Source organism: Lentinula edodes (assembly GCF_021015755.1).
Source record: "Lentinula edodes strain Le(Bin) 0899 ss11 chromosome Unknown C8R40scaffold_29, whole genome shotgun sequence".
NCBI classification, from domain to species: Eukaryota; Fungi; Basidiomycota; class Agaricomycetes; order Agaricales; family Omphalotaceae; genus Lentinula; species Lentinula edodes.
The window spans coordinates 411,170-438,258 of NW_025764335.1; the positions used below are offsets into that span (position 1 = coordinate 411,170).

At 48.3% G+C, this 27,089-nt stretch overlaps 4 protein-coding genes across 4 annotated transcripts; 2 read left to right on the plus strand and 2 right to left on the minus strand.

Moving 5' to 3' along the window:
• Nucleotides 1-14,310: 14,310 nt before the first annotated feature.
• Nucleotides 14,311-15,163, plus strand: C8R40DRAFT_425760 (uncharacterized protein). Its single transcript, XM_046235030.1, has 4 exons — nt 14,311-14,371; nt 14,434-14,630; nt 14,743-14,817; nt 14,886-15,163. The coding sequence occupies exons 2-4, from the start codon at nt 14,608-14,610 to the stop codon at nt 15,121-15,123; spliced, it is 336 nt and encodes a 111-aa protein (XP_046083956.1). The 5' UTR covers nt 14,311-14,371; nt 14,434-14,607; the 3' UTR covers nt 15,124-15,163.
• A 1,908-nt stretch (nt 15,164-17,071) lies between these two features.
• Nucleotides 17,072-18,166, minus strand: C8R40DRAFT_1051413 (Gti1/Pac2 family-domain-containing protein; the record flags this gene model as incomplete). The annotated part of the gene is made up of 6 exons (XM_046224702.1): nt 17,072-17,187; nt 17,305-17,505; nt 17,564-17,670; nt 17,737-17,807; nt 17,861-17,917; nt 17,978-18,166. The coding sequence occupies 6 exons, from the start codon at nt 18,164-18,166 to the stop codon at nt 17,072-17,074; spliced, it is 741 nt and encodes a 246-aa protein (XP_046083957.1).
• A 3,291-nt stretch (nt 18,167-21,457) lies between these two features.
• On the minus strand, nt 21,458-22,219 carry C8R40DRAFT_1051517 (GAF domain-like protein; the record flags this gene model as incomplete). The annotated part of the gene is made up of 4 exons (XM_046224709.1): nt 21,458-21,834; nt 21,886-21,985; nt 22,049-22,124; nt 22,185-22,219. The coding sequence occupies 4 exons, from the start codon at nt 22,217-22,219 to the stop codon at nt 21,458-21,460; spliced, it is 588 nt and encodes a 195-aa protein (XP_046083958.1).
• A 184-nt stretch (nt 22,220-22,403) lies between these two features.
• Nucleotides 22,404-23,235, plus strand: C8R40DRAFT_1173275 (glycolipid transfer protein domain-containing protein; the record flags this gene model as incomplete). Its single annotated transcript, XM_046231997.1, has 5 exons — nt 22,404-22,430; nt 22,486-22,570; nt 22,624-22,682; nt 22,735-22,989; nt 23,047-23,235. 5 exons carry the CDS (start codon nt 22,404-22,406, stop codon nt 23,233-23,235), a joined length of 615 nt encoding a protein of 204 aa, XP_046083959.1.
• Between the last annotated feature and the right edge of the window lie 3,854 nt (nt 23,236-27,089).

A 27,089-nucleotide genomic window follows, 5' to 3' on the forward strand; every position in this document is an offset into this window, starting at 1 on the left:
TGAACGCGGGGCGCTGACCGCCGGATTGGCCGGAATTCGAAGAGTTCTGGGGCTTACCATTGTTGTTAGGCTTACCACCAGAGAAGGGTTTAGGTTTCGGCGTGAGCGGCGCCGAAGAGCCCGAAGGCTGAGAATTGTTTTGCTGGTTAGTAGAACCAGTCTTGAAGTCCGAGGAACCCTTCTTCGGGTTCCGAGCAATAAAAGGCTTACCAGCCTCACGCTTTCTAGTTTCCTCGCGTTTCCAATAACGATTGTCAATACGAAGAACTTCTTGACGATAATCGGCGAGCGTCGCCGGCTCGGGCAAACGCGCCATTTCGTCCTTGATGCGCTCAGCTAAGCCTCGTCCATAAGCCCATTTCAGGGCAGCAGAATCCCAGTTGGTACTAGCAGCCAGGGTGTTGAACCGGATATTGTATTTCCGGATGTTCTCGGTTTCCTTCATCTTCAGATTACCGAGAGAATCTTCGGCCTCGCCTTGGGCGTCGTAAACGCCGAAATTGTCCTGAAGCTCCTTTACAAGGGCCTTGAAGGAGGATGTCCAGGCCGGCAGCGAGTCGAGATCCGGATCGAGGATATCAGGGACAAACCATTCTTTGGCTGACCCACTGAGATAGGAAAGGGTGTAGTTCACCTTCCGTTGGTCGGTGAAGTACTTGGGACGGTCATTGAAGACCAGGGCGAGATTGACGAAGAACGTCTTGAGTTTTCGGGGATCCGAACCGTCGAAGACCTCTGGCTCCTTGACCTTGCTCTTGGATTCAGAGCTGTCAGAAGGGCGGCCGAGGGCGGCGAGGACGGTACCAAGGGTCTCAATGGAACCCTTGAACCCCGAGAGGAGTTCCAACATAGCTCGTTGCTCGTTGGGGATGTCAGGAGAGATTGGGGAACGAGGACCACCAGGTCCACCAGGACCACCAGGTCCGCCGGGACCGCCGGGACCGCCAGGCCCACTGGGGTCACCAGGCTCACCATGCGGTAAACCGCCGGAGTCGTCATCCAGATCGTCATTGTTGTTGTCGGCACCCGGATCGTCGGGATCGACAGGAGGGTCTTGATCATCGTGATCACCAGTGTCCAAATCGAAGTGAGGAGGTGGGTCACGAGGAGATTCAGAAGCAGCTCGACGTTGGGGTTGTTTTCCCGTACGGCGGGCTATGGCTTGGAGAATTGGAGAATCAATTCGAGCAGTTGACCGGCCCCAAGCCGGAGCGACCACGGGGGGTTGTCCACGGCGAGGGGTCAAGACTTGGACAGGTTGTCCGTCACCGGTGTACAAAGTGCTGTACTCAAATTGCTGATCTTCTTCCATGGCTTCAGGAAGAGTTGACGTAGTAGGAACTGTGGCTGGACCGAAACCGCGATTACGGCGACGTGGTTGACCGATGGCAGAGATAGAGTCGGAGAATGGGGCAAATGATTGGGCTGTAGTGAAGAAAGTGTTTTCTTCGGAGTTAGCTCTAGATTGAGCTCGAGTTTTCGGAGGCATAAAAAATGATATGTCAGTACGACGTTAACGGATTGAGTTTAATTATACTGTTAAGATCATGTACACCGTGTAACCGTGCCAAGGCCACAGGGTGTCTAAGTGCGGAAGACGAATGGGACAGTAGTGAAGTTATTAACAACACCGCCGTTACGCCGTTAGTCCCCGGAGAGCGAGAGTAGAGAGAGAGGAGCTAAGTAGCAGCCAGGTCGGAGCGGCAGTATCGCCGATGACGAGGAGCGAACCAGAGAACGTCAAAGTCCTAAGGTCGAGGAGAACGTACTTCGAGGCGTTGAGCCTGAAGACTTAGAGAAGAGTTAAGTTGAGAAGGGAGATCTAAGTTGATCTAAGTTGATAATTAAACTGAGGAACTACAGTAGCGTACAGGCAGTATTTATATCTACGGAACGGCGCATCGGTGCGGAGCGCCAGACTAACTACTAGGAGCTATACGAGTAGTACCTGCAGGGTAGAGTAAAAGACAATAAGGAGAGACTAGAACGAAAGAGTAAAAGACAATAATGAGAGACTAGGACGAAAGGATATGTGTAGCGAGAAAGAACAATAGGGAGAGATTACAATAAGAGCAGATCTTCGGAGTACCGAGCGGCGGAATGGAGGCCCGCGGCATGGACTTGACAGTGAGTCCGAAATTACATTCTGTCATTAGTTTGTCATTAGTATCATGGGGTTTTGGTTGTTCCCCTCCCCTCCTGTCTCTCTCTTTAGTCCCCGTACCCCCTGTCGCTCTCTAACAGGTCCTCCTCGTCTTCTCGTGCTTCCCTTTCCAGAGAGTCCCAGTGTGCCTGTAACGGCCGGTGTTTCCTTGAATGCTTATCGTGCCAGCTCCGCAGCAGTGCAGTGGAACCCGCCATACCTTCCCATCCTACCCAGGAGTTGAATTCATCGCCGTACCCCTCCCATTTAACCAGGTATTCTATCTCTCTAGGTCGTCCCTTTATTGGTTTTGAATCTAGGATGCTTTCGACGAAGTGTTCCGTCTTCCCTTTTATAAAGACTGGGGGAGGTGGAGAGTTCCGTCGTTTGAACTTATCGTGGAAGTGAGGTTTCAACCTGTCTACATGGAACACATTATGAATCTTGTGGAGGTCCCCAGGGAGGTCCAATTGGTAAGCATGACTCCCTACTTTTGACAAGATTGAGTAGGGGCCCGTCCACTTGTGATCTAGTTTCTTCATAGGTCGTCTAGTCCTGACGTTTTCCATGTTCAACCAGACGTGATCCCCCTCCTTCCAGTCTGAGGCCTCCTGGCGTTTTTGGTTCGTGTACTTCGTATAGGCCTCATTAGCTACCCGGATTCGTCCCTGGAGGTACGTATGTAGTTCCTTGAGGTTGGACGCGTATTTGTTGACCTCCACTCCTTTTACTTGCTCCAGCGTAATAGACAACTTGGGATGATATCCCTTGTTGGCGAAGAACGGTGAGACACCCGTTGTTGTGTTTGGGGTGTTGTTGTATACAAATTCAGCCATTGGTAGAAGGAGGTCCCAGTCGTCTTGGTCATAGGAGCAATAGATCCGAAGGTATGCCTCCACAGCCTGGTTTACTCGTTCCATTTGTCCGTCTGTCTGGGGATGATATGCAGTAGACAGGCGGGATTTGATCCCTAGTGCCCTACAAAGCTCCCTCCAGAATTGAGACACGAATAGGGAGCCCCGATCTGAAGTTATGTCGGAGGGCATCCCATGCTTTGAGAAGACGTGTGTTATGAATAGATTGGCAAAGTCCTCCGCATTATCCGTCGTATGACAAGGAACGTATATGGCCTGTTTGGTGAGTCGGCAGACTACTACGAGGATGGCGTCGTATTTCTCTGGACCCGCCGTGGCTGGGAGCTGGGTGATGTGGTCTAGGGAGATTGAGGACCAAGGTCGTTGACCAATTGGTAATGGATGGAGGTTCCCGTAAGGTTTGGAGCGACTGGCTTTGGCTCTCAGACACGGGTGGCAGCTCCGCATGTAGTAGTTCACGTCTTTGGATAGCCCTTTCCAGAAAAACAACTGATTTACGAGCTTCTTGGTGCATTTCTCCCCCGGGTGTCCCCTCAGTTTATGGTTGTGGTACGACTGTAGAATCTCCCTTCTTAGAGTCCCAACGTCTGGGACGTATATATGACCTCCCCTCTTTAACAGCCCATCCTCCCAAACGAGAGATTCCTCCTCGTTGCGTGCAATCCTCTTCAGTGCTTCAATCATCGTCGTGTCTTTTGGAGCTTCCCTTACTCGATTCACTAGGAGGTCCTCGTTCATGAGGATGGTAGCATTCAGATGTTCTGGAGGTATGAGTACCCTTTCCCTCCCCGCTAAGACCTGGTCTCTTGAAGCTCCCTTCTTTGGGTATACATCTGATCTCCGGGTGAGCGCGTCCGGCTTGGCCCCCAACCTCCCTGGTCAATAGTTGATGACAAAATCGTATCCTGAAAGGAGTTCTGCCCACCGGGCTTGTCGAGCCGTCAGCTGCTTTGTAGTGGTGAAGTACTGGAGGTTGTTATGGTCTGAGTATACTTGGATCTGGTGTCGGGATCCTTCGCAGTACATCCTCCATTGTTTGAAACAATCCACAATAGCTAGGAGCTCCTTATCGTAAATGTTGTAGTTCAGTTCCGTGGAGATCATTGACCGCGCATGGAAGGCAATGGGGTGTATCTCCCCTGTTTCAGGATCCAGCTGTGATAGAATCCCTGCTATAGCCAAATCGGAGGCATCACATTCGAGGATTACTGGTAGGTCCGGATTGTAATGTCCCAGAACCGGGGCTTCGGAGAATGCTGACTTCAGAAGTTCGAAGGCACTACTACACTGTGGGGTCCAGTTCCACACTGAATCTTTTCGGAGGAGCTTCGTGAACACCTTGGTGATTCCCAAGTAGTTGTCTATGAAACTCCTATAGAAGTTTGCGAACCCGAGGAATGCCTGGAGCTCCTTAACTGTCCTTGGCTTTGGCCAGTCCATTACCGCCTTCACTTTCTCTGGGTCCATGGATACTCCCAATGGTGATATAATCACTCCCAAGTACTCAACGGTGTCGACGTGGAACGCGCATTTTTCCGGCTTTGCATGGAGGTGATTGGTCCGTAATCATTCCAGGACCTTCCTGACGTGTTCCACATGGGACTCCTCGTCGTCTGAGTAAATCAGTATGTCGTCCAGATAATTCACCACACAGATGTCCACCATATTGTGAAAGATCTTGTTCATGAAGAATTGGAACGCGGAGGGAGCATTTGTGAGCCCAAAGGGCATTACCAGGTACTCGAATGACCCATACCGAGTTTGGAATGCAGTCTTCCACTCGTGTCCCTGGGCTACCCTGACGTTGTTGTATCCTGCGCGGAGGTCGATCTTTGTGAAGATCTTCACCTTCTGTGGTTGATCCACCAAGGTGCCTATCAGTGGTAGAGGGTACCTATTCTTCTTCGTAATCTTGTTCAGAGCTCGATAGTCGATGCAGAGTCGCAGGGTACCATCCTTTTTCTTGGCAAACAAGACAGGAGCTCCCGCGGGGGAGCTGGAGGATCGTATGAACCCCTTTCCCAACATCTCGTCGATGTACTCCTTGGGAGATTTCAGCTCCTTCTCCGACATGTTGTAGAGCTTCCCTATGGGAGGTATTGCATCTCCCTCCGTTTCGATTTTGATATCGTAGGGTCGGTGCGGAGGTAGCGTTCTGGCTTCTCCGGGTGAGAATACGTCCAGGTAGTCCTGGTATTGGACGAGAATGGATTTCTTTGACTCCTCCGTCTCCTGACGCTTCGATGCTTCTTCATCGAGCTCCTTTACGACCCCCCCTTGTTCTGGACTAGGGCTCCCACTCTCAGGATCCTTTGGTTGCTGCACTCTTCCTGGGTCGTTGCTATCACTCGCCCGGAGCATTTCTTCGGTAGGGGACTCCTCCTTCGTGGGCGATATATGAAGGAAGTACGCTGGGGTTCCCTCCCTCAGTAGACGATCCATCCCAGCTGCTCCTATTAAGCTGATGGGTTTCCCTTGTATGGTGGGATCCGATTTTCGTTCCACCACATGGGTCCCCACTATGAGCTGCTTTCTTCGGAAGTTGTTATGTCTTATTGAACCCTTGGGAGTCAGGCCAGACCTTGAAGGAATCTTGGGTATGTTCAGGCTTTCGATGTCTAGGGTAGGGAGGTCGGGATAAGGTCCGTGTTCCCTCCTTTTCTTCCTCCACCGGACTTTTTGCTTAGCTCCAGGCCAGGAGGAGGATCGGTTCAGGTCCCTACTCTTCCACTTTTGATAGGCCTCCTCTGAATCCTTCGCTGGTTGCGGAGTTACTTTCTCCATGGCGGATCGTCCGGCCTCGAGGATTTCCTCCACCTCTTGTTCCATGCTTTTGCTCGCGAATGCTAGCCATTCATTTATCCCCATAAGTATTGGGTCGTCTGGCCCTAGATTTTTATCCGAGGGGAATAACTCGTGTGGACCTGGTTGACTTGTCTCGTACTCTTCATCCTTTACTTCCTCTAGTTTCACCCCCGTTCTTGGAGCTCTAAGGGGGGCTTCCGGAGGAGGTTGAACTTCTGGAGGTGGTTGCGGAGTTTCAGGAGGTGGTTGGAGAGTTTACCCCCCTTCCTAGCTCCTCAGTACCTCCCTCGGCGCCTGGTTGGACAATTTCTGACGCAAGGGCTGCTGAGATTCGGACGTTTCGGTCCTGGAACGTCAGGCAAAGTTCCTTCCAGTCAATTACTGGGTTGTGCAGGCGTACCCACGGCAGTCCTAGCACAATCGGAGCCGTGGGGTGTAATCGAGTCACTAGGAACTCCACCTTGTGAATTGTTCCATCCACAAAACTGATCTGGTCAGTATAGGTCTGAGTTATCAATCCTGCGGAGGTAGGTTGTCCGTCGAACAGCTCCAAAGGGATGCTGTTTGTTAGGTCAACCAAATTTTCGGGATGTCGCATAGCGACGGTTTTGTCTATGAAGCATCTAGTTGCTTCACTATCCACTAGTGTGGCATATTCTTTGTCTTCATCGAGGTCGGAGAACGGAAAGCATGTAAGGATGATGAAGGAGTTGTAGGATCGGGACGTGAGACGAGCTGGCTGACTCCCCGCGAGTGCAGCTCTTATTGTGGTAGGCGAAGGTGTTGCGTGGCTTCGCAGATCCGTTCTAAAGGACAAGTTGAATCATCCTTACGACCTCCCCCTTGGTTGGCCGTCCCTCTTCCTCGAGTTGAATCGGCCTTGGAAGCTCTCTCTGAGCTCCCTTGATCCTCCGCTGGACGTTCTAACAATTCTGGGTTAGGGCAGTCCTTTGCCCAGTGCTCCTTTCGTCCACAACGCATGCAGAGCTCCTGCCTTCGTCTCCTCCACTTCTCCGCTCTTTCCTCAGGAGTCCATTTCCTCCCGGTATCGGTAACTCCTGCTCGGAGGACCGCTTCAGTCCATTCTCCTCCATCCCTGCAGTGACAGCAGTCTTCGTCCTCCTCTCGATTTTCGCTATCGTAACTTTCTCCTTCCCCCCAAGCTGCGGACGCCCTCTGTCGTCCCTCTTTCCAGTTGGACCTGTTTTGGAACCTCCCTGTCACAGCTGGTTTCGGATTGGAGGTCCAGACGTCAGCTCGATCTCATTCCCTACGCAAGGGGGACTTGTAAGGGGCTTCAGGTGCCACCTCCAACCCGGGGAAGCGACTCAGCCATCCGTGCAGTGTTTTTTCGCCGTGGAGGTTCCTCAAACTCTCCGCTTGTGCACGTACAGCTCCATCCAACTTCGTGAACACTCGAGTCCACTCGTCGTAGGATTGAGGTTCTTCCCTTCCGGTAACAACCTGTAGAGGTAACCAGTTGAGGTATGTTATCAGAGCCTCGTCGTTAAACCCGGTCAGAGGAGCGTATTCGTTGAAGCGAATGAAGAAGTTGGCAAAGCTTTCCTCCGGCATTTGCTTCATCCAGGCCAATCTCCTCCTTGCCTCGTCTGCTTCGTCAATGGGTCCAAATTTGGAACCGAATGTCATGTCTCGCCCCGAATTCCATAGCCCACAAGCTCCTTAACATAATTCCCAACCTCCTCAGTCCCCTTACCTCCTCAGTCCCCTTACCTCCTCAGCCCACTTCCCTGAACCCCTGAGAACACTCCCAACGCCCCGCAAACCTCCTCGCTGCTAGAACAACCTCCAAGATCCTTAGTTCCCCTCAATGCAACTGAACCACTACACGACAGGGTCCTGGAACCCCGCACATGCGCCCATCATTCCGTCCTCCTGTCCGTCCTCATGTACTTAGAAACCCCATTAAGTGCCCGTTTCGTACTATGTCTCTTTGTTAACTTCCCTATACGTATTTAATCAGTCCAGTAGCGTCCAGAAGCCCAGCTTGGTATATTTTGAACACACACCCTTTTGCATAGGTCCAGTCCCTGTCCCTTTGTACCTGCTAACCATACAGATTTCTCTTTACTCTCTGTTTCATTACCTCTGTTTCTCTCAACTCTTGTCTATCGTCTCTGTGATCGTCTATACGACCCAATACACGCTTTTACTTTACGTCTAAGCAATCCGAGTGAGTTCCCGAGCTCCCTCGAACAATACTAAAGCTCCCCAACGCCTACCGCCTTGGTGAGCTAACCTCCCCAAACCTCCTCGAGCTCCCTAGCTCTTCTATAGGCTTCAGGACCTCAATCTAGGTAACGTCGAAGCTACCCCTCACGTCGGACTACGTACTGCTTCTCCGTTACCACCTCCCACACTTGAGGACGTCCATCCTCAAGCCTAGCCCCCAGGGACCTACCCTTCCTGGCACATCCCTTCTCGGGAGCTTACCACCTCGAGACCCATCTATACATATGACCTACTCGATCCTATATTGACGTTCTAGCGAGTACAACTCCTACTACGCAATATAGTACGGTCCCGCACTCTTCCTTAACCTCCCTGCGCCTTAGGGACCTCCCTGGACCTCCTAGGAATCCCTCAAGGGTCACCATCCCGTCGTTCCAGCCACTACTAGGTCATTCCCGTCCTCGGTCGCGGTTCCCGTAGCTCCCTTCGAGCTCCAGCCTGCTCCTAGCACGCTACAACATAAACCTCCACATACCAAAACCTACCCTAAGACATATTTTGACCCAGGTCTTACACCAAACTCTCGTTTAAACTCCGTCCAGTCCTCGAGGCAGGTGTACTCCCCCTTCAGTTGTTGCCGATTCAATGTGTCAAAGTGGGAGAGTGCTGCACCAGTGAGATGGCTGGCTGCCGAAGCGCACTTGTCCTTTTCACGAGCATAGATGGTAGGACGTACTCCAAACATCCTTTCCAAACTGAGGACCCACGTCTTCCATGCAGACCGGTCGTCACCTGCGAAGCTTTCAATCTTACCGACATCGAGCTTCAACTCAATGGTAATCCGATTTTTTTCTTTGTTGCTCTCCCACGTACTCCGTCCCTCGTTGGGAGGTCTAGGAGCTGCCTTACGGTGCCAACCTTGTCTTGGATCGTAGTACCAGGGTTGGTCCAGGTCATAGCGTGTTGGAGGTACTTCAGGAGCTCCAGTGGGGAGCTCTCCTCTGTCCTCCTCTCTCCTACCACCATTCCTACTCGATTGGTTCTGTTCCCCCTCGTCGGAACCTTCCGAATTACTATCACCCGGTCCCCCGGAAGGTGGTGGAGGAGGAGGAGGCGGAGGTGGTGCCCCTCCCCCGCTCCTTCCTCCCTGTTCTCTTTGACCCTGTCCCCCTTGACTCAGAGGTCGTTCTCGATCTCTCGATTGACTAGAAAAATGTGGGGGAGGTACTCTAGGAGGGGGGTTAAAACCGCCTTTGCCTCCTCCCTCGTTTTCCAACGCGTACACTCCTCCTTCTGGTCTCACATACTCCCCTAGTTCAGCTCTTTGCACTCGGGCTCCCCATTCGTGAATATGTCGTCGGTCCACACTCGGAGTTGCCGGGATCTGTCCTGCTTGTTCTACCTGGGGGTTTCCATCCTTAGCTCCTGTAGGAGTGTTTTGGTTAAAGGATATTGGTTCCGTAGCTTGCCAGCTCCTTGGCTGGGGAACTACAGGAGAAGGACCTTCCCTCATGTATTCTCTCCTTACCCTAGGTGCTCGCCCGAATAATCCCGCCGTGTTTCCTGTTTTGGAAAGGGGTCCTCCAGTCGGTACTTCCCCCGTTGTGAATCCTTTCTTTACCTCACGGAGTTGTTCCTGAAGCATCTCAATGACTTGAGCCTGCTGTTGGATCATTACAGCCGACTCCTGAGAGCGTGCCGAGTCGACCGTCATGCCAGATCGGTTCATCTGAGTTCCAGTTACAAAGGGAGTTCCAAAAGGAGCTCCCTGCGGGGGTACCACCTCTTCGTTGGTTCGGACTCCTTTGACTCTCCGCTCCCACTGCCTGAGATTGCATCGATACCGATCCTTGATAGGGTATGACTGATGGATTGCTCAGTCTTGGAGGAACGTGTACAGGGTTGGGAACCAGCCGAGCTGTCAGATCTTGTCCGTAGATCCGTGATGAATGTTGTGCACCATCCATCCTTACCTCCCCAAACTGGTACCGCTGTGTCGAGACTGGCGTTACCAGTTTCGTTTGCAGGTTAACTCTGGGGGGAGGGGTCGAATTTTGACCCAGGGCATGTACAGTGGGGGAGGTTCCCGAGCGCAACTGGGGACTCCTCGTGGCCATATTGCCGGGGTTAAGAAATTCAGGAACCTAGTTATTTCTGGACGATGCATGTTTCTGCCCCCGGAAACAACCATCAGAACCATGGAGCTGCCCTTTCGGGTCAAATTGCTCCAGAGGGAACTCCCCTGCATTCTCTGGTTCGCATTGAACCATGTACGAGGTTCCCCAATTATCTGCGACCAAATTCCAAGGCTCTTTCTAGATTCGATCCAGAAAGTTCCTCTGACAGCATCAGAGTGTCTGATTCCGCTAGTAACGTCCGGTGTCAGGTCACTCCTCACCAGAAGCTGGTGCATATGCCTCATGGGCATGTACGTGTATACCGTCTGTCCGCTACGGACCCGGACAGGACTATCCTGATCAGGCATTGACTCCACTGGGGCCAGGAGGTGAGCCGTGGTGTATCTCCTGTGTCTACAATTTTTTGTAGCGATTGCGTTAGCATCCTCATTACTTTCCTCATCGATTTTAGCTGCTGCCGCCGCTAGGTTTGCGTTCCGAAGTATTTGGATAGCCTGATAGTTCGGGATATTAACCCTCGAAGGGGGAGGTTCGAATCATACTGCTCCCGATCTGTAGTTAGATGCTCGGTACAATATACGCAGACCCGCTTCGCCACAGAAATCCTTCTCGTTTCCATGGGTATGACGGAGAAGGGGAAGTATTCCCCTCGCATTTCGGAACGATCGTCCATAACGAGCCTCTGCCTCTAGCAATTCTAACATCCGCTCGGGATCCAGTAAGACGTTATACAACCTGAGAAAGTCTGATCGATTTGTTGGGGTCATCAGCCACCACTGGGCCTTCTCTGGGAGGTCTATTTCCAGTTGAGTTCCCACCGTTAGGAACTGTACTCATAGGTCTGAGAATTCAAGACTGTCTCCTAATATTTCGATCCCCATCGACTCCAATACCTCCCTTAAGACCATAGCTACGTCCTCCGGGATACACTCCTGAATTCGAATGACGTCTTCCAGACGCAATGTCATTTCAGACAACGGTTGCACTGGGAAGTTGGTCCTACTATGATGGAGTGCATGAGTATGCTCCCAGTTAGGCGTGTTCATAGCTGGACTCTTCAAGAGGCCGGAGAGTGAACCTCCTCGTCTCGGGGGAGGAGGGTTAAGGGACTGTATGGGAGGAGTCGGTAGCCTCCTGGATGACGTTCGAGACTGTTCAGAGACTGCAGGTGATACCCTCCTCTCCGGAAGTTTCTCCTGTTGTCTTATTGTAAGAGGATCCGTATTCTCCCCTTGTATCCTTTTCATAGCGGCTACTTGGCCGCTGACTCTTCCACCCGCGTTCAAAGCTGACTCCATGTCTAGCTGCGGTACCGGTCCAGGGGAAGGTCCTCTCGTTCCCCAGGTAGGGGAGTAGGCGAAACCTCCCATGGGACTACTGGTGGGTTGGGCATAACCCATGGAGGTATACCTCCGTTGTGGTGGTCCCATCCCAGGTTCCACTGGAGGAGGCTCCTGAACCGCAGGTTGACGTCCCTCGGGGGTCCTTACGTTGGTAGTGGTTTCATCCCCGAACGACTGTTCCGGGATGGACATCAGACGTTGACCAGCTGCCACCGTGATGACAGTGGAGCTAGCAGCCTGGTTTGACTTTTGAGCTTGTGTCGTGTTTCCACGAGATAAGGCGCTCTTTTGTTTCTTTGATTCGATCTTGGAACTAGAAGGTCATTCCGTTGACGTCGCGACGAGTCCATTCGGTGATGGGAGAACTTGGTATAATGTAAGACCTGGGTCAGAATAGGTCTTAGGGTAGGTTTTGGTATGAGGAGTTTACATTGTAGCATGCTAGGAGCAAGCTGGAGCTTGAAGGGAGCTATGGAAACCGCGACCGAGGACGGGAATGACCTAGTAGTGGCTGGGATTGAGAGATGTGACCCTTGAAGGGGTTCCTGTAAGGTCCAGGGAGGTCCCTAAGGCGTAGATAGGGAAGGTAGAGATACGAAACCTAGTAACGTTGCGTAGGAGGAGTTGTACTCGCTAGAACGTCAACGTGAGATCGAATAGGTTGTAGGGAGAGTAGGTCTCAAGTGTACAAGCTCCTGAGAAGATATATGCCCAGAAGGGGAGGTCCCGGGAACTGGGGCTTAAGGGTGGATGTCCTCGAGTGTTGGAGGTGGTAACGGAGAAGCGGCACGTAGTTCGATGTAAGGAGTAGCTTCGACGTTACCTAGATCGAGTTCCCAGAGCTTGTGGAGCAATGGGGGAGCTCGAGGAGGTTTTGGGGGAGGTTAGCTGTGTCCTTTCTCGTTGGGTTGAGCGGGGCTTGAAGCTTAAGCTTAAGGCCTCACCAATAACATACATACAGCACCCAGAACTCGGGGACCAGTTCGAACCAGTCACTGCACTACTAGCGAGTGTCTACTTCATCTTAATGGATTCTATCGCAAATGTCTCCGAGTCACCGCCGACGGGCTACCATCGATCATCTTATTACCCTGCCACCACTATCTGCTACTCAAGTAATCTACGACACGGAGCTCGAGTCGGTGATGATTCCATGAATGAAGTGAATATGCGGGATATCAAAAATCAATGACAAGTGAGACCTCTTTGTCTTCGACTCGAAATTGATTGGTGATTATTGATTCTGAATGAATTTCAACTTCCTAAGTTTGTGTTGTTCTTGTTTTACTTACTACTTGTTATCTTGGTAGCTGGGTTGTGAAGTGCTTTTGGTGTAGCGGTTTTCGACACGGAAGGGAATCGGATTCACCTAATGCCGCCCATCGACGTTTCCATGTTCAACGTAGCCTAGTGACCAAGCCCTCTATAGGTTGTCGTTAACATAGAAACCTTGTTAGATTTCTCGTTTTGACACCGACAATCTCGTAGAGCCGACTGCTTTAGGCCTACCTTCAACGTTCACCTATCAATTACCAACTACCAACTACCAACTACATACCAATCAACGAACACTAGAGCCTTGGGGCAACAACGGGTTCATCTTTATCTTCTTTGAACAAAGTCAATGTCAATTCGGTTCAAATGAGAGGCGTCAATGCATGAAGAGCGAACTGGATTCACGGGAGCTGCGGGGTGGTTACCGGCAAGCCACAAGTGATGATATACATCACTTGCTGCCAGATCGGAATATCAGACGGAAGGAAAAAATGTTCTGCGGAAAACATCCCACCTTTTTCAGTGGAGACCTCGTCTCGCTCCTTTTTGTTCGTTTCACCACGATGTTATAGCAAGCTACTACAGACTGCAGCGGCGGAAGCAGCTCACCATTGGGGCTGCAGTGCAAGCACTTTCCAAGGTATTAGTAGACTGGTGCTTAAATTAGACCCGGTATTGACGCAGTGCTTGTATGTGTGTGTCAGTATGGCATTCAACTCGAATATTTTTCGCTCGTATTTTTATGTGCATCCTCAATCTCAACTTTGGAGTCCGGGGACAACGTACGTACGTTATATCTTTGATGTTCAACCGTAAAGATTAAATAATTCAGTTCTGCCAGTAGCCTTTCGTCAGCCTAAATTTCGATCCTAAGATAATATGTCAGTGCGTTGCATTGGGCTTGTGAGTCTCAATGATTCAAGGCTCGAAAGTATAGATCTTAAATTCGTAGCTAAATATTCAAAATGGTCTTCTGGAGCCGCCTTTTCTTCATAGATTTTATCTGTTCATCTCATCAGGATGTGTTTCTTTCGGTCGTGTGCGACTCGGAGGTGAGGCTCCTCTGCTATCAACCCTTAACTTTACCTGACCTCCTGGCACCTCCAGGATAATCTAGTTAACCTTGCGTATGTTAGGCTGATTTGCGTCACCCAAGTTCAGCGAGGAGATTGTTAGGTCATTCCTCGTTTTTGTGTTTTTTTTCATACGTCTCATACACAGCTCATCCACGACCTGCTCTATAACCTCTTTCTCTTTCCTAATCTCCGCCGCCTTCAAGCCATGCGATAAATTCACTCTCCGTCCGTACGTTTCCCTTCGATGGTTTTTCTGTTAATAACACACACCAACGCTTCTCAGTGCAGTGCACAACAATCTTCCGTCCTTCGATTCAGATGGACTTTTGGTCAGCCTCACCCATTTGCTTCGTTCACCATCGCCCCCTCCCACATCCGGGTCAGTTCCCGGGTTAGTCAGTCAGTCCACAACCCGTGTCTGTCGAATCTCGATAACCTACTCCGCTAATTTTCGGGCTCGCAAAATACTAGTTCTGGATCCGAGCCAGCCCTGGTATCCTGGAATATACTAAAACGTTACAGGGTTTTTTGTTTTGTTTACAAGCGTTCCATTCAAACGACTGATATGCCATGCTATGTTATAAGCATTACTAGGTTTCAACTTGCTGTTCGAAATGCCGCAATACGCTGGGCACCAGCCTGAGAGAAAACTGGAACCTGAACGTGAAGAGAGAAACCTCGAACACATCCAGGCTTAGAGCATGAAACTACGCTATCTCGTTCTATCTCCTCAATCTCTCCACGGGAGCATAAAACCACATGAAACACCATGCCTGTTCGAGGTGGGCAGTTCGGTCGTCGGTTCACCGGTACGATCGCACTTGCGGTTCAACATGTAGTGATGTATCGCTCATCCTGCAGTGACACCGATCCCTTAACGCAAACAAAAGACAGGATTCTGATTCAACGGAGCATCCCCCCAGAATCACAGTTAATGTGGCAACAAGGATACTATGCCGTATTAGCTATGTATGTATGTTTGTGCCTTTTTATTGCCTATCAGTTGCATCTCCATACTTGTAACCGGCGAATTTGAGTGGACTAGGCATTATTGACATTCACACATACTACACTACCTGCACACTGCACCTGCATCGCCACCTGGTACCATTCTTGAAGCCTCTCAAACCTTCGTTCTCCAACGTCAAAACTAAGTTTGACATTCGGCCCACATGCATAGGGCTGCTATTTCACTACAGCCCTGTCTATGCCCTATACATCCTGGTCTCCGGAAACATAGACTCCGGTAGTAGGAACTCAAAAAATACACCGTGACCCCGATATTCAAAAGGATTCCTTGAGAAGGGATTTCTTTTTGAATATGAAGTTAGCAGAGGGACCCGGATGCATGAGTTCATGAGCAATCAGTAGGGGCGGGAAGCAAAACCAGGTATTGTAAGTCTGGTCCCCTGGTCTTCAACAGGAACTGATATTGAATTTCAGAAAGGAGCATCCCCGATGCACCACCGTCGAGCTTCGGGTAAAATTGGTCTTGTGCCGGCCATACGTCAACATCCCCCGATTTTTGTAAGCACCCGTAAGCCATTCGTGACCTCGGTTGGTAAGTTTTTTCTTGTTTTTCGCGCGATTCCTTCGTTTGCTATGTACTTATGTCTAAGCACTTGTCTACATGAAGCAACTTGAAGCCTCTAACCACGCATGACCTGACTTTGACTCCGCTTTCAAGGGTTATATCCCGATAAACCGAGACGCTACTTAGACTCATTAGCCGCTCATCGAGCTGGCACTCGTCACAAAGTTCGGCCGGAATTCATAATATTATTTCTTGTTCTCCGACCTTGTTCTTGTATATCCCCTTGCAGCTATATTGTTCTGCAATGAAGCCCAGATTGCTACCTCATCTGCTTAAACCCACCCCGCGAACTAAACAGTGAGAATCCCGGGTGAACAAATTCTATAAACTCCCGAAAAAATATAGAATTTCTTTAAGTGCACAATATCTGTTCCGATGCCGTCTCGATCCCACCAGCATCACACTCAAGGTTAGGAGCCCGGGTCCGGATGAAATGAGAATAATGTCCCATTCTCGAACAGCGTCTTTCTCGAGCTCCTATCTGCGCCGCATACTTCCCCACTCCACAGGAATTGGAGGGTCTAGTTAGGATTTGAATACATATCCAGGATCACCCAAGATCCTGAGAACGAACCAAAATAATCCATCCTGGTAGAATCATCACTTCTTGGGATAAGCGCTACTGTGGCGTGTATCTGTCCATCGCGCCCTCTGATCATCCATAGCCTTGCATCATTTGATTATACTGCTTCGAGTTCCTAATGTACTGGTACTTGAAATGACTCCGCCATAGTCAATTAGCGTCGTTCATTGACAGAGCGGCAAAATAATCAAGGATGTAGTTAGAACGTCGATACACTCCGTAGCGAAAAAAATGCTAATCTTCAACCCGAGATACAAACGCAAGTCTTGACTGCGCAATAAGTTGTAATAAGAATCATCAAGTAGTATCGATGAAGATCAGCCATAATCAGCGTGTATGAATCAGGGGGAGTGTGTATTTACATTACAGCCCACTGGTGATCATCAGAGTAGTTCTCCGTCGATAGAAACTGAACCTTGGACATGGATTGAGGATAGCCCGGGGACAGCTTCAATACAGCATATTGAACGTCTCGTGCTGTAGGTAATATGTGAGTTTTCTGTGGGCGACCATTGGCAAAATGCCATGTGGATATCTTGAATTGACTATGGCAGCAGGGAACAAAAACCTCACTCACATTGCCGATCACAGTGGGTGTTGATCAGTCGTGAGGTCTGGCAGAAAGCGACAACGGATGAAATGAAAGATAACATTCCGTGATAGCAAGCGGAGCACAGCTGACCGTAAACGTTGTGGGCGTACGGTGAGAAGCGGTACACAATGGAAGTACAGAGTCAGGCAAAGCAATATCGATAGCAGCTAAGTGAGTAATACAGTTCAACATTGAAGATGGAATGCAAGGTATAACGTCCGTTCTAAATCGAGCGATGGGCCTCGATATCATAAGTAATTTGGCGTCCAGAATTTCAGAACCGGCGAAAGACCATCGATAACGGAAATGGCAGCATTCTATGCACAGAGCCAGAACAGCATCGGTTATGAACATCAGTGGGCGTTAGTGAATAAGTAGCAAATGGCAAGATGAGGGCTGTTGAAAGGGATCATAACACATGCCACATGAGGAGAGGTACAAGCAGTTTTTCGAATTACACATGCAATCCCGTAAAGGACATTAAAGCTTCCTCGTCCAAGGGGTGGCGTCGAGGAGGAGGAATGTTCTGCAGATAAGCAAGTGGCGCAAGAATCTCCACCCGCCTTCGATCTGTGGATGACGGTGATCTCAGACGTGGGCTTGATGGTTCAATAGTGGTCATAGATGGACGGCGACTTGCATCCAAGAATGCTGGATTGTAATAAGTCGGCGCAGTGTGAAGTTGACGACGAGAAGGATATAAAGTGTGTGATTCATCTGGGAAAGAATTTATTGCAAGTGGCTCATAGACAGGGCTGGCGGAAGATTTGCCGTTCTTCGCTGAGCGTGCGCTTTTGTACTTGCCTGGCGGGACATGAAGGCTCGAAAGACCAGGTATATCGTCTATGGTATGCAGAAATTCAAGCGATTCTTGAGTGAAATAAGCAACTGAAAATAACCCAACACATCTCAACGGTGCACTCGTGAAGTCAATTGGAAAACCTACTGAGGTGCCATTTGCGACGTCCTCTTGGGGTTTCGACAAAGACAGAGTATGTCTGTTTTATCAAATTTTCCCGATAAAATCCACGACTATAATGATGAGGCGTTATACTGTCAAAGCGTCAAATATCATGATCAGACGTCAGTAAGAACATAAAGTGTGAACTTGTGACTTACGGGCCATTTGACTCGGAAGCAAGCTCCAAATCAGCCGCGTCGGGCTCTTTTTCATGATAAAATAAGAATTCCTGACGCAAGTTCAATTGGTTATCCTTGAGAAGAGAAGATAGAACGGACGAACATCTTTCACACGACTAGGTCCCCATCGAATAGAATCTGTCCATCGTTCGATACCCAGCTAGAGAGTGCAGGTCAGAAAGGACGGATTATGCCAATCAATAAATGACTTTAGACTCACACCCGTACTTTCAGCGCTGGAACCTCTTTCTTCCCAAACGAAGACACAACCTGAAGATATAGCTCGACGTTCTTCAGTGTCTAGTCTACGGGCGACGATGGGCAGCAAGTTCAAAGAGACAGCATGAAAGATGGCATGTGCATCCGATGGAGTGCGGACGCGGAGCATTGTGCATGTTGGTCTTTGCATTATAAGCGTGTATGGATGGAGGGAAAATGAAGATAACTGCAAGAGCTAGTAGGTCTTGAGGTGAATATATAGTTGGAGATGGGCAGAAAGAAAGTTATGATGATCAGTATAAAACACTTAAACTAGTAGGCTGTCAGAAGAACAACAACGCCGTGATGATGTTGGCATATGAGGAAGATTTAAAGTTTAGAGACTGGCAACTAGATTAGGAACCGATGGAATTCAGAAGAAAAAATATTGATAACCCATAAAAGGCAGGTGTATCCGAGAGAATCCCACGATCCCAAGGGTAAGATTCCAACGATTTCTCACATCTATTACTTCCCTTCCAAAGACAGAAAAATCGGTGGACGTACTTGAAGTATGTAATCCGCTAGACACGGACATCGACATGAGCTTGCAGGCTATGGGGAGTCAAACGCGCTTCAAGACTCGAGAAGTTTGAGTTTGTGCAAGATTATATTTACAGGCAACCTGCATGGAAGCTACTTTAACAGATCGAATTCGCCCCATAGCCGCGGGTACCCTATTCCGAGTGGAGCTAACAAGGTTTGCGTTTTTTGTGTACTGAATGAGACTGAATGCTACTTATGTTCAAGTAAATTGCTGCATTACTCTGCAATACGGGTCAATATTCTAGAAATTTCGTGTCCATGCAGAAAACATGAGCTTCGAGGGGCGTTTGGCAATCAGTGATTTGAGTTATTATTGGCTAAAGCCGCACACCGGGATGTTCTTGTGTACAATGGTGCATTCTGACAGTCTCGTCTCGTAAATGGAGGTCAAGCTCAAGGCTGGACCTTACCCCGGCCGATCCGGAAAGCTTGACTTTTCAAAAGCGTTCCGAGGAAACCGAACTAACCCCTACTAACCCTTGCGGTAATACTCAATCACTTGCTGATAGGTGGGGGCGATGTGGGTGGAATGTAAGAACGATCTCAAAGAATCTGATCAATTGAAAACGTCCGCCCATGGCCATCTCAAATGACTGTAGGTATTTTGCGGTTTTTCATACGAATTTTTTCTTCTCTTTTACGGTAAGCACGTCTCACCATTCTCGCGAACGCCTAAGTTCAAGAGATGTCGAGAAGAAAAGTCGGGGAAGCGGAGAGCAATGTAGGTGAACCAATGTACATATACTAGTAATTGAAATGGAAGTTTTGTGGCGCAAAAGTCCAACACCGGATTTGATTTTTTCTGTATTTCCACTGGCCTCGTTGAAATAACTTGTCTCGCAGAATCGCCTCTGCACAGGTCTTGGCATAAACCCCAACTACTGCTGTACATTCTCCAGTTGCCATCCAGTTTTCGGGAGTCACGGAGGTGAGCGGGGGACTGCGGGGGAACGCAGAAATCACGTGCGAATTAATGTATTTGCACATTATCTGAGTGTGTACATTATGATTCCAGTATGATTTCAGCCCAGTTGCTACGTTTAGAGTACCAATCTCAATCCCCAGAGTCTAGATATCTGATGCGTCAACTGATCAACCCAGATTTGAACACGAACAACTCGAATAAATCCTTATTGATGTGACAAATGCGCACTAATCCGGGTCCTTCAAAACGGAAAGTTCGCCAGTCAACGTCCTTCCTAACACTCTTCCTGAACCCTACTTAATTACCCTGGATTATTGCCTTTCATCTAATTTGCATATCTAATAAATTGGGTGGCACGAAAAATTTGTAACATGATGAAGCTATAGCTGTTCACCGAAGTTCACCGGGGTCCAGGAGACCATTACACCTCAGTTCATTCATTCATCTTCCACTTGAAAAAATGGATCCAGGTGCTCTCGGATGATTCCACCACGTCGAGTCACTGGTAAAATAGCATGCATTGTTTGTACCTCGCCGAGAGGTAGAAATAACACTTTCACGACATGCAGCATCATACATCCATTTTTGAGGGCTTCTCAACAAGATAATGTAGGACAATTGGGTGAATTCTGAGATTTCAAAACTTACATGCGCTGGGCGTTGGTAAAGCACGAAAATTCCCTGATGAAAAACAACTTAGGCGTCTCCTTCCTCCGCGGTGCATGAACTTGGTTTCTGTCTTCGAGGATAGCCTCTGGCTCAATCATTGACGTAGTACTGTGCTGCCGGACTGACCATAGCCCGCATATGAAGTTATTTGGACATTGATCAACTCGACCACGATGCAATTCGCGATGACTAACGAGTCTCAGTAATACACTACATATGTCTGTCTGATTTTGTATAGGGCAACGCGGTAGGACGAAGTTCTACTTTAGAACCCAGTGCAACGAGTCCACCGGAACCTGAAATGTTCCTGTCTAGTTGTAAAATAACGGATAATCATTGCTCATCCGCAAATTTGTATCCGCTCATATAACGACACCTGCTCAAAGTCACTACATAATTGCGGAAGGCATCGTCTCGGACCCTCATCCTAAAAACGTGAAAAAGCAAAAAGGGGCAGCCAACGTTGAAAAAGGCCTTGCGATCCGGAGAGCCTGATTGTGCTATTAACCTCCCTATCATCTAGGACACGGGAGTAAAGAGCGGGCAGGTATACTCAGATCGACCTTATTTCCTTACTTCCGATAGATGACTTCGCGAAGAGTAAGCTTAACCTTTTCCTGGACAAAAGTCCGAGACAGCCGGGTTGGCGTTCAGCTGTGATATTGTCTACCGTACTGTTCTGGTTGTGATGCTCCAGCATGATATGTCTTTTCGGTTTGCCTGATATGATCCCATTCCTATTTAAGCTCGTAGGATTTCGTGTTAACCAGCAGGATTTCTACTACTTGGGGCACGTTTAATGAAGGTTCATAATCATGATATTCATGAAGCAACCTAAAATGTGTGTATTGGTGTTTGTTGAATCTTGGGCTCGGCCATTGTCAATTAGTTTCTGGATTTGGGGGAACCACATCGAAAGTACCGTTGTATTTTGAGCATTCTTGGGTCCGTAGTATTTGAACTTTCCACAATGCCTGTTCCTTTCTAAATTTGTTCCCTGGAAATGTTTAATTTACCATTGTGTACTACCGTGAATCTGGATACAATATCACAGCATGCATTTGTACATTCTAGTTGGTTCATCATCGATAGCCGGGATTTTTCGAAAAACAGATAACCTCCATTGTAATAGTCGGATAGGAAAGCCATAAGAGGTCATAGTGATAAACTGCCACTGCATGTCAAAGAGGTGATTTTGGATCTCCCTGATGTTCGAAGTTAGAAGATTCTAAATCAAGCATTGACAAGATGAAAGAAACCAGACATCATAAATCACGACCAGATCACAACATGTTTCCAGATTTAATGCCAGTCGCAAGCATTTACTACCAGTTCTACTATTTTTTCCAGGCCTTTCTGATCGTCCTCATCAAACCCACTCATAGCAAGGCAATCCAGGTCAAGAACTCCAAGAACTTGGTTTCCATGTATCAGAGGGCACACTATTTCGCTTTTGGTTTCTCCGTCGCAAGCTATATGTCCCGGATAGCTGTCAACGTCTGGCACTAATTTTGTCTCTGCATCCATGAAAGCGTCCGCACAGACACCGCGAGCTTTACCCGGTGTGACATTGATGAATTGGCAAGCTGGTTTTCCACAAAACGGTCCAAGTAAAAGACGGTTGCCCTCAACGTCGGAATCAGTAGACTTGGGAAAGCGGTTGGAGTCGATATAGAATCCTAAATCTATGTCGTTTGATGCAAGTCGATGGAAAGATCATCTTGGCTTACCACACCAGTTGACTGCCTTATCAGGATGTGGTCCGAAGTGGGTTGGGAATGCGAGTAAAGCATTGTAGATCAGAGATGAAGTATTAGCCAGGTTGGAAACCTAGTATCACAAATGCGGTCAATTAAATAGTAACGCGCATTTTTTAGGGGAACAGACTCGCACCCAGTTCCTTTGGCCATCAAGTAATGGTTCAAGTTGGCCGTGAACATGGGTCCAGAATTGAGATTTCGTTTTGACTCTGTTCGTTCAGACATTGGTTGGGCACTCTTAATCTGCAGAATTGTCTACAATTGCTCACTCCTCTGGTACTAAAGATGAATCTGCGTGGGGCATTGTTGAAGAGCGTAGATGATGAACGAGAAGGAAAAAACGCAATCTAGCGCAATTTCTTGAGTATGATATTAAGCGCCGGATGATTAGATTAGATTATTGGCACGTTGCCAACACACCCACTACACGAGCCACCACCATACCATCTTCACCAATTTTGTTCTTTCCTTCTGACCTAACCTTGGAAATGGCTCCTTACCTCGAAACAGTCAAAGTACTAATAATCTCTTTCATGAAATCGATACCCATCTTGATGATTCTTGGTTTAGTCCTTTGCCGACGTTCCAGTTACCGACGCTGGCGTCGATACTCTCGCATTTCTCGAAGCTTCTCAAGGTGTTCTTGGCTTGTTTGGTATGGGCATATGTTGATTTGCTCAAAGTGAGAGAGAAAGTAATGATCTGTAGATATTCTTGGATCGACTGCTTTTGCTGCCGTCCAATCCGATTTGAAGGGTAATATCATCGTATGTTCTGCTCTTCGAATCCAAGTCAATACGCTGAAGTAAATTCCTCCAGAAAGTCCGTGCTCGGTATGATGCGGCGCCTACTCAATCGGCGACGCTTGAGGAACTCGTGAAGAACGAACAGGGAGAAAAGAAACGGACGGCTACCGAAGGCTTGATGTGGCTCCTGAGAGGACTGGCTTTCACCTGCACTGCACTCTTGAATGCTCAAGCGAATGAGAACGAGGAGTTATCAGTAGCTTTCACAAAGGGATACGAACGAACTCTCAAGCAATACCATAACTTCATCGTGAAAGGTATATTTTCCGTGCGTACCTGCAATTTCAGTCATTATTTTGAATGGATCAATTAACGGGTCAAATAGGTCGCAATGAAGGCCTGTCCTTACCGCAAAGATTTTTACGCGAAATTGGCGTCCGATCCAAATGGTGGTCCAGCTGTTACCGATAATGTCCTTAGCGAGGAACTTGACAAATGGCTTGCTGCTTTGGATTTAATTGTCAAAAGAATGCAGGCATTCTATGAGAAACATGGATACAACAAAGGCTTCTGATATTCACACTCTGTTTTTACATGGAACTGTTCAAAATGACACAGATCCTTTTCGAGGTTGAGAGACCCAAAGTGAACCTTATCATTTGTTTTGTATCTTTTAAGAATTGGTTTGGGCCATTATCTCGTCCCAAGCTCACTGGATCTCCCAGCGTGTTCATCGGCCAGCTTAACCAAGTTACGGAATGATTGCTCAATGCTGTGGTAGTTGGGTTGAACTTGACGCATCCATACATATCAGTGATTCAACATTCACATCGGCTTCTCAAGTGAAGACCGCAGTGACGCGGTCAACTCGATGTGCATCAATTTTCCGTTCACTAGGTGAGCTGACATTTACACGATCAGAAATCAATCTTTGACTGAAATAACATAGTTCGAAGATAGGTGGCCCTGGTTCCCGGACACGGAATGCAATCATCTCGCCCTTAAGCGACGCTTCTAGCCTTCTCCATCCACCCTCCACTCCCAACTGTGACCTTGGATTGACCTTGGAAGATATACGGCCGCGGATGGTCCGAAAGTATAGATAATCTCGCCTTTGTCCAATCTATCAATATTACTTGTTCTTTCCGCATTCAAGGACTAGCGTAAACTTACAGGCTGATGACATCTGCACTACATACATGAGGTTTCAGACGAGGATCATACACATGAGATTCAAAACATAGGATCGTAAGAACCTGGAACAATCCTACATACGCTCATGCGGTCGCCGATTGGGGGTACTCATAGAAAGAGTGTCAAAAAAGTCAGTATCTCTCAAACCTTCCACTTTCCTGGAAAGATGCGATGCGAGGGGGTCCTAGTGTTCAACAACTTGATACTTAAGGATGAATAAGAATGTCCGATAACAAACTCGAGCCCAATTATACCTGTGTTCATCAGCGACGCCGCCCTAAGATGTGTTGAAATGAATGCAATGTAAAAGTAGATAGTATTGTGTTCGTTACTTTCACAAATATCTATGCAGTAAGAAGAACAGACTTGATACACGATGCTGTGGAATTGAGCAGGCTAGATGGTTGGCAGTGGCGCAAGCATTATCGTGATTGTGTTGTCATCAAGCAACGATGACATTGCCAAAAGCCTTTGTCCTGGCGGGATAGACAATTCACCGGAATCGATGCGCCACTGGTATTGACACAAACAACGGTAGTGGTGGTTCCGAGAGTTTCAACTAGTTTAACCGGTTAAAAGGTTTTCACCGACTGCTATTTCTTTCGTGAGCGTACAAATCACGTATCACAAGCGCAAACTATATGACAATCAAGCGGGGGTTCTGGTGGTAGTGAGAAACAGTGTTGGCTGGAATCTTAATCTAACGACAGACGGAAGGCTTTGGCCCTGCCGCCCGTTTGCCGAGCCGAGCAGTTGAACGAATGGTGCAGGACTAAAAAGCGGGCTAACAGTTCAATGCTACAATCTGCTACAGTGTGGTGTATTTAAATTTGAGCCATACATGGGGGAAATGAAACTGATATAGACGAACTAAACAACCCATAAAAATAATCGAACACGCACAACCCCCTCGGTCCCCCTGATTTGTTTCTCTTTCCTAAAACCTCCTAAAACCAAGGGGCGCGTGTGAGTATGAGTAAAACCACATAGAAGGGGAATTTGGTTAAGGAAATGAAAGATCTTTGACAACGTATCCGATTGCTATCAAGGGATGGGGTTCACATTGTCCTGTCATTGTCATCTGTTGGAGAGGAGGAGCGAAAAGATTAAGTTCAGATCCTGATGAGGGAGCACACTCCCTTGGAGACCCGCCAACCAAAGGATAGCAGATGTTGTTCGATTTATCCTTGCCGGCGCGGCTTTTTTTGTTTCCGAGAGTGTTCGGTCTTCAGTCCAGAGCCCCCAGTGGTATTGTGGTAGTAGAAATAAAACTTCCACGTCGCTCATATCAACAGCGCTATTGTGTGGCGGGTGAATAAAACATCGTTGCAGGGAGAAGGTACAAAAATGGCACTCTTTTTCTGATATAAATTTCAGGTTTCAATTTTAGTCTCTAATTGGACATTCCGCATTATTCGGGATGATATACTGGGTGATAGGTAAGCTGCCAGGAGAGAATGCCACTCTCTAATAACAAGCTACATTCATGCCCTTTTGGTCCTCCTAGGTTAGAAATTCCCGTTTCAAATGCCCTAGATGGTTCACGCATAGCTTGAACGCCAACCAACTTATGCGTTTCGAGGCTATGTTATCAAGCTCGGATGCTCGGGAGCTGAGGCTGGAGGTGAGCTGAGACTATTTAAAGGCAGTCGTTTAATGATCATAGTCCTCCTAGATGCGGTGGTACAGAATGCCAGTCAAAACCGTGTCCCACAAGGTGAGGTTCACGGGTTGAGCGTAAAGAGCTACGTTTGTTATGAAGGTGACACCGTGAAAGACGAAGCAGGCAGTTGGGACATCGGAGCAAAGAGCGACATTTCCGATACAGGAGTACCGTCAACAACGATAAGCGTTGTCACCGGAGATTTGCCGTCTTCCGTTACGGAGGACTGGTAGGACCATAAGAGGTTGAGAAGAAATACAAGTCGTTGAAAGCAGCCGGATGTGGAGGTAGAGTGGGTTTCTAGTTGGAAATATCCACATGCATGAAACCTAGAGGTAGCCGCTGCAGGTCAATGAGGTCGATACTGATATATGGTCCTTGATCCCGCTCAAAACTAGTCATACACCACATTATTCGACAGTTTCAACTCGAGAGAGACGCCGCTTGAGGCGCACTTGTCATGGAAAAGCATTCCAGGTTTTACTGACTGGCGTTGATCACTGCTTTCTTCACTATTGGGGATTGACAATATGTTGGCCGAACAATCATCATACAATACGAGTCGAATGTGTAAGACTTGGTTGATCACCGCGTACTGGGAACTAGTAGAGAGGTAGTCCAGCACATGGTTGAGACCTCATTGATTGTCCAGTGCTCTGACTCACTAGAGCACGGCGAAGTAGGCTATCGAAGATTTTTTTTGGTCATATTTAGCCAATGGGAAATGGTCAAGAGCTCCACTAATCAGCATCTCTCTGGCCTGACCCGCAGAGTATGGAGGGGGATTGCTAGAGAAATTTCGTCAATGAAGAAAAATGTGGGGATCGTGGGGGTGACAGTGAGAATTCAGAATACTGGGTGCCATGACAGAAAGAAGTGACAAAGTTTTACAGACCTGCCGCATGTTTGCCGTTTCAACAAGATTTAGCGGTATGGCTGACCTAGAATTCATGCTACCGAATTCAGGGGAAGTGAACGCATGGTAGTCTTGCCTTGCATGGGATTGAAGCGGAGACAAACTCGGACAAACTCGGGAGGTGTTGCTGCTCAGTGCGGGCTCCGAGGGCAGTCAAAGAGCAGTCAGTGTGGTGTGTGCAACCTATTTCGATGAGATTCAATTCATTCATAAGAAGAGATGAAATGGGACAGATGTAAAAAATCATCCGACACAGCATACCCCCAAACCAACGAGCGGGTGTGCGAATGAAGATGCCCCATGCAAATATGAAGACGAAGATGGCTGCTGAGGCGTGGCTCGCCTGTGAACGAAACATCTCCGACATCGCAAACGACTGTTATCGAACGATGTGGGTTAACATCCAGTCCCACGAAGTCAATGATATCTGCTGGAGGAATCGAAAAGATTGAGTTTTAGATCCCTGGAACTCTAGCCCACAGGGCTCAATCAGTAATGACGGCCAACTCACTCGGAGAACTAAGAACCAGAGTAGATTGAGGGGTTATAACACGGTAAGGATGAACGGCATAGAACAGATGATTTCGTTCCGTTATCCCTGCGCCTTAAGGATTTCAAAAGAACCCTTATATGATTTGAGAACTGTAGTCAACCC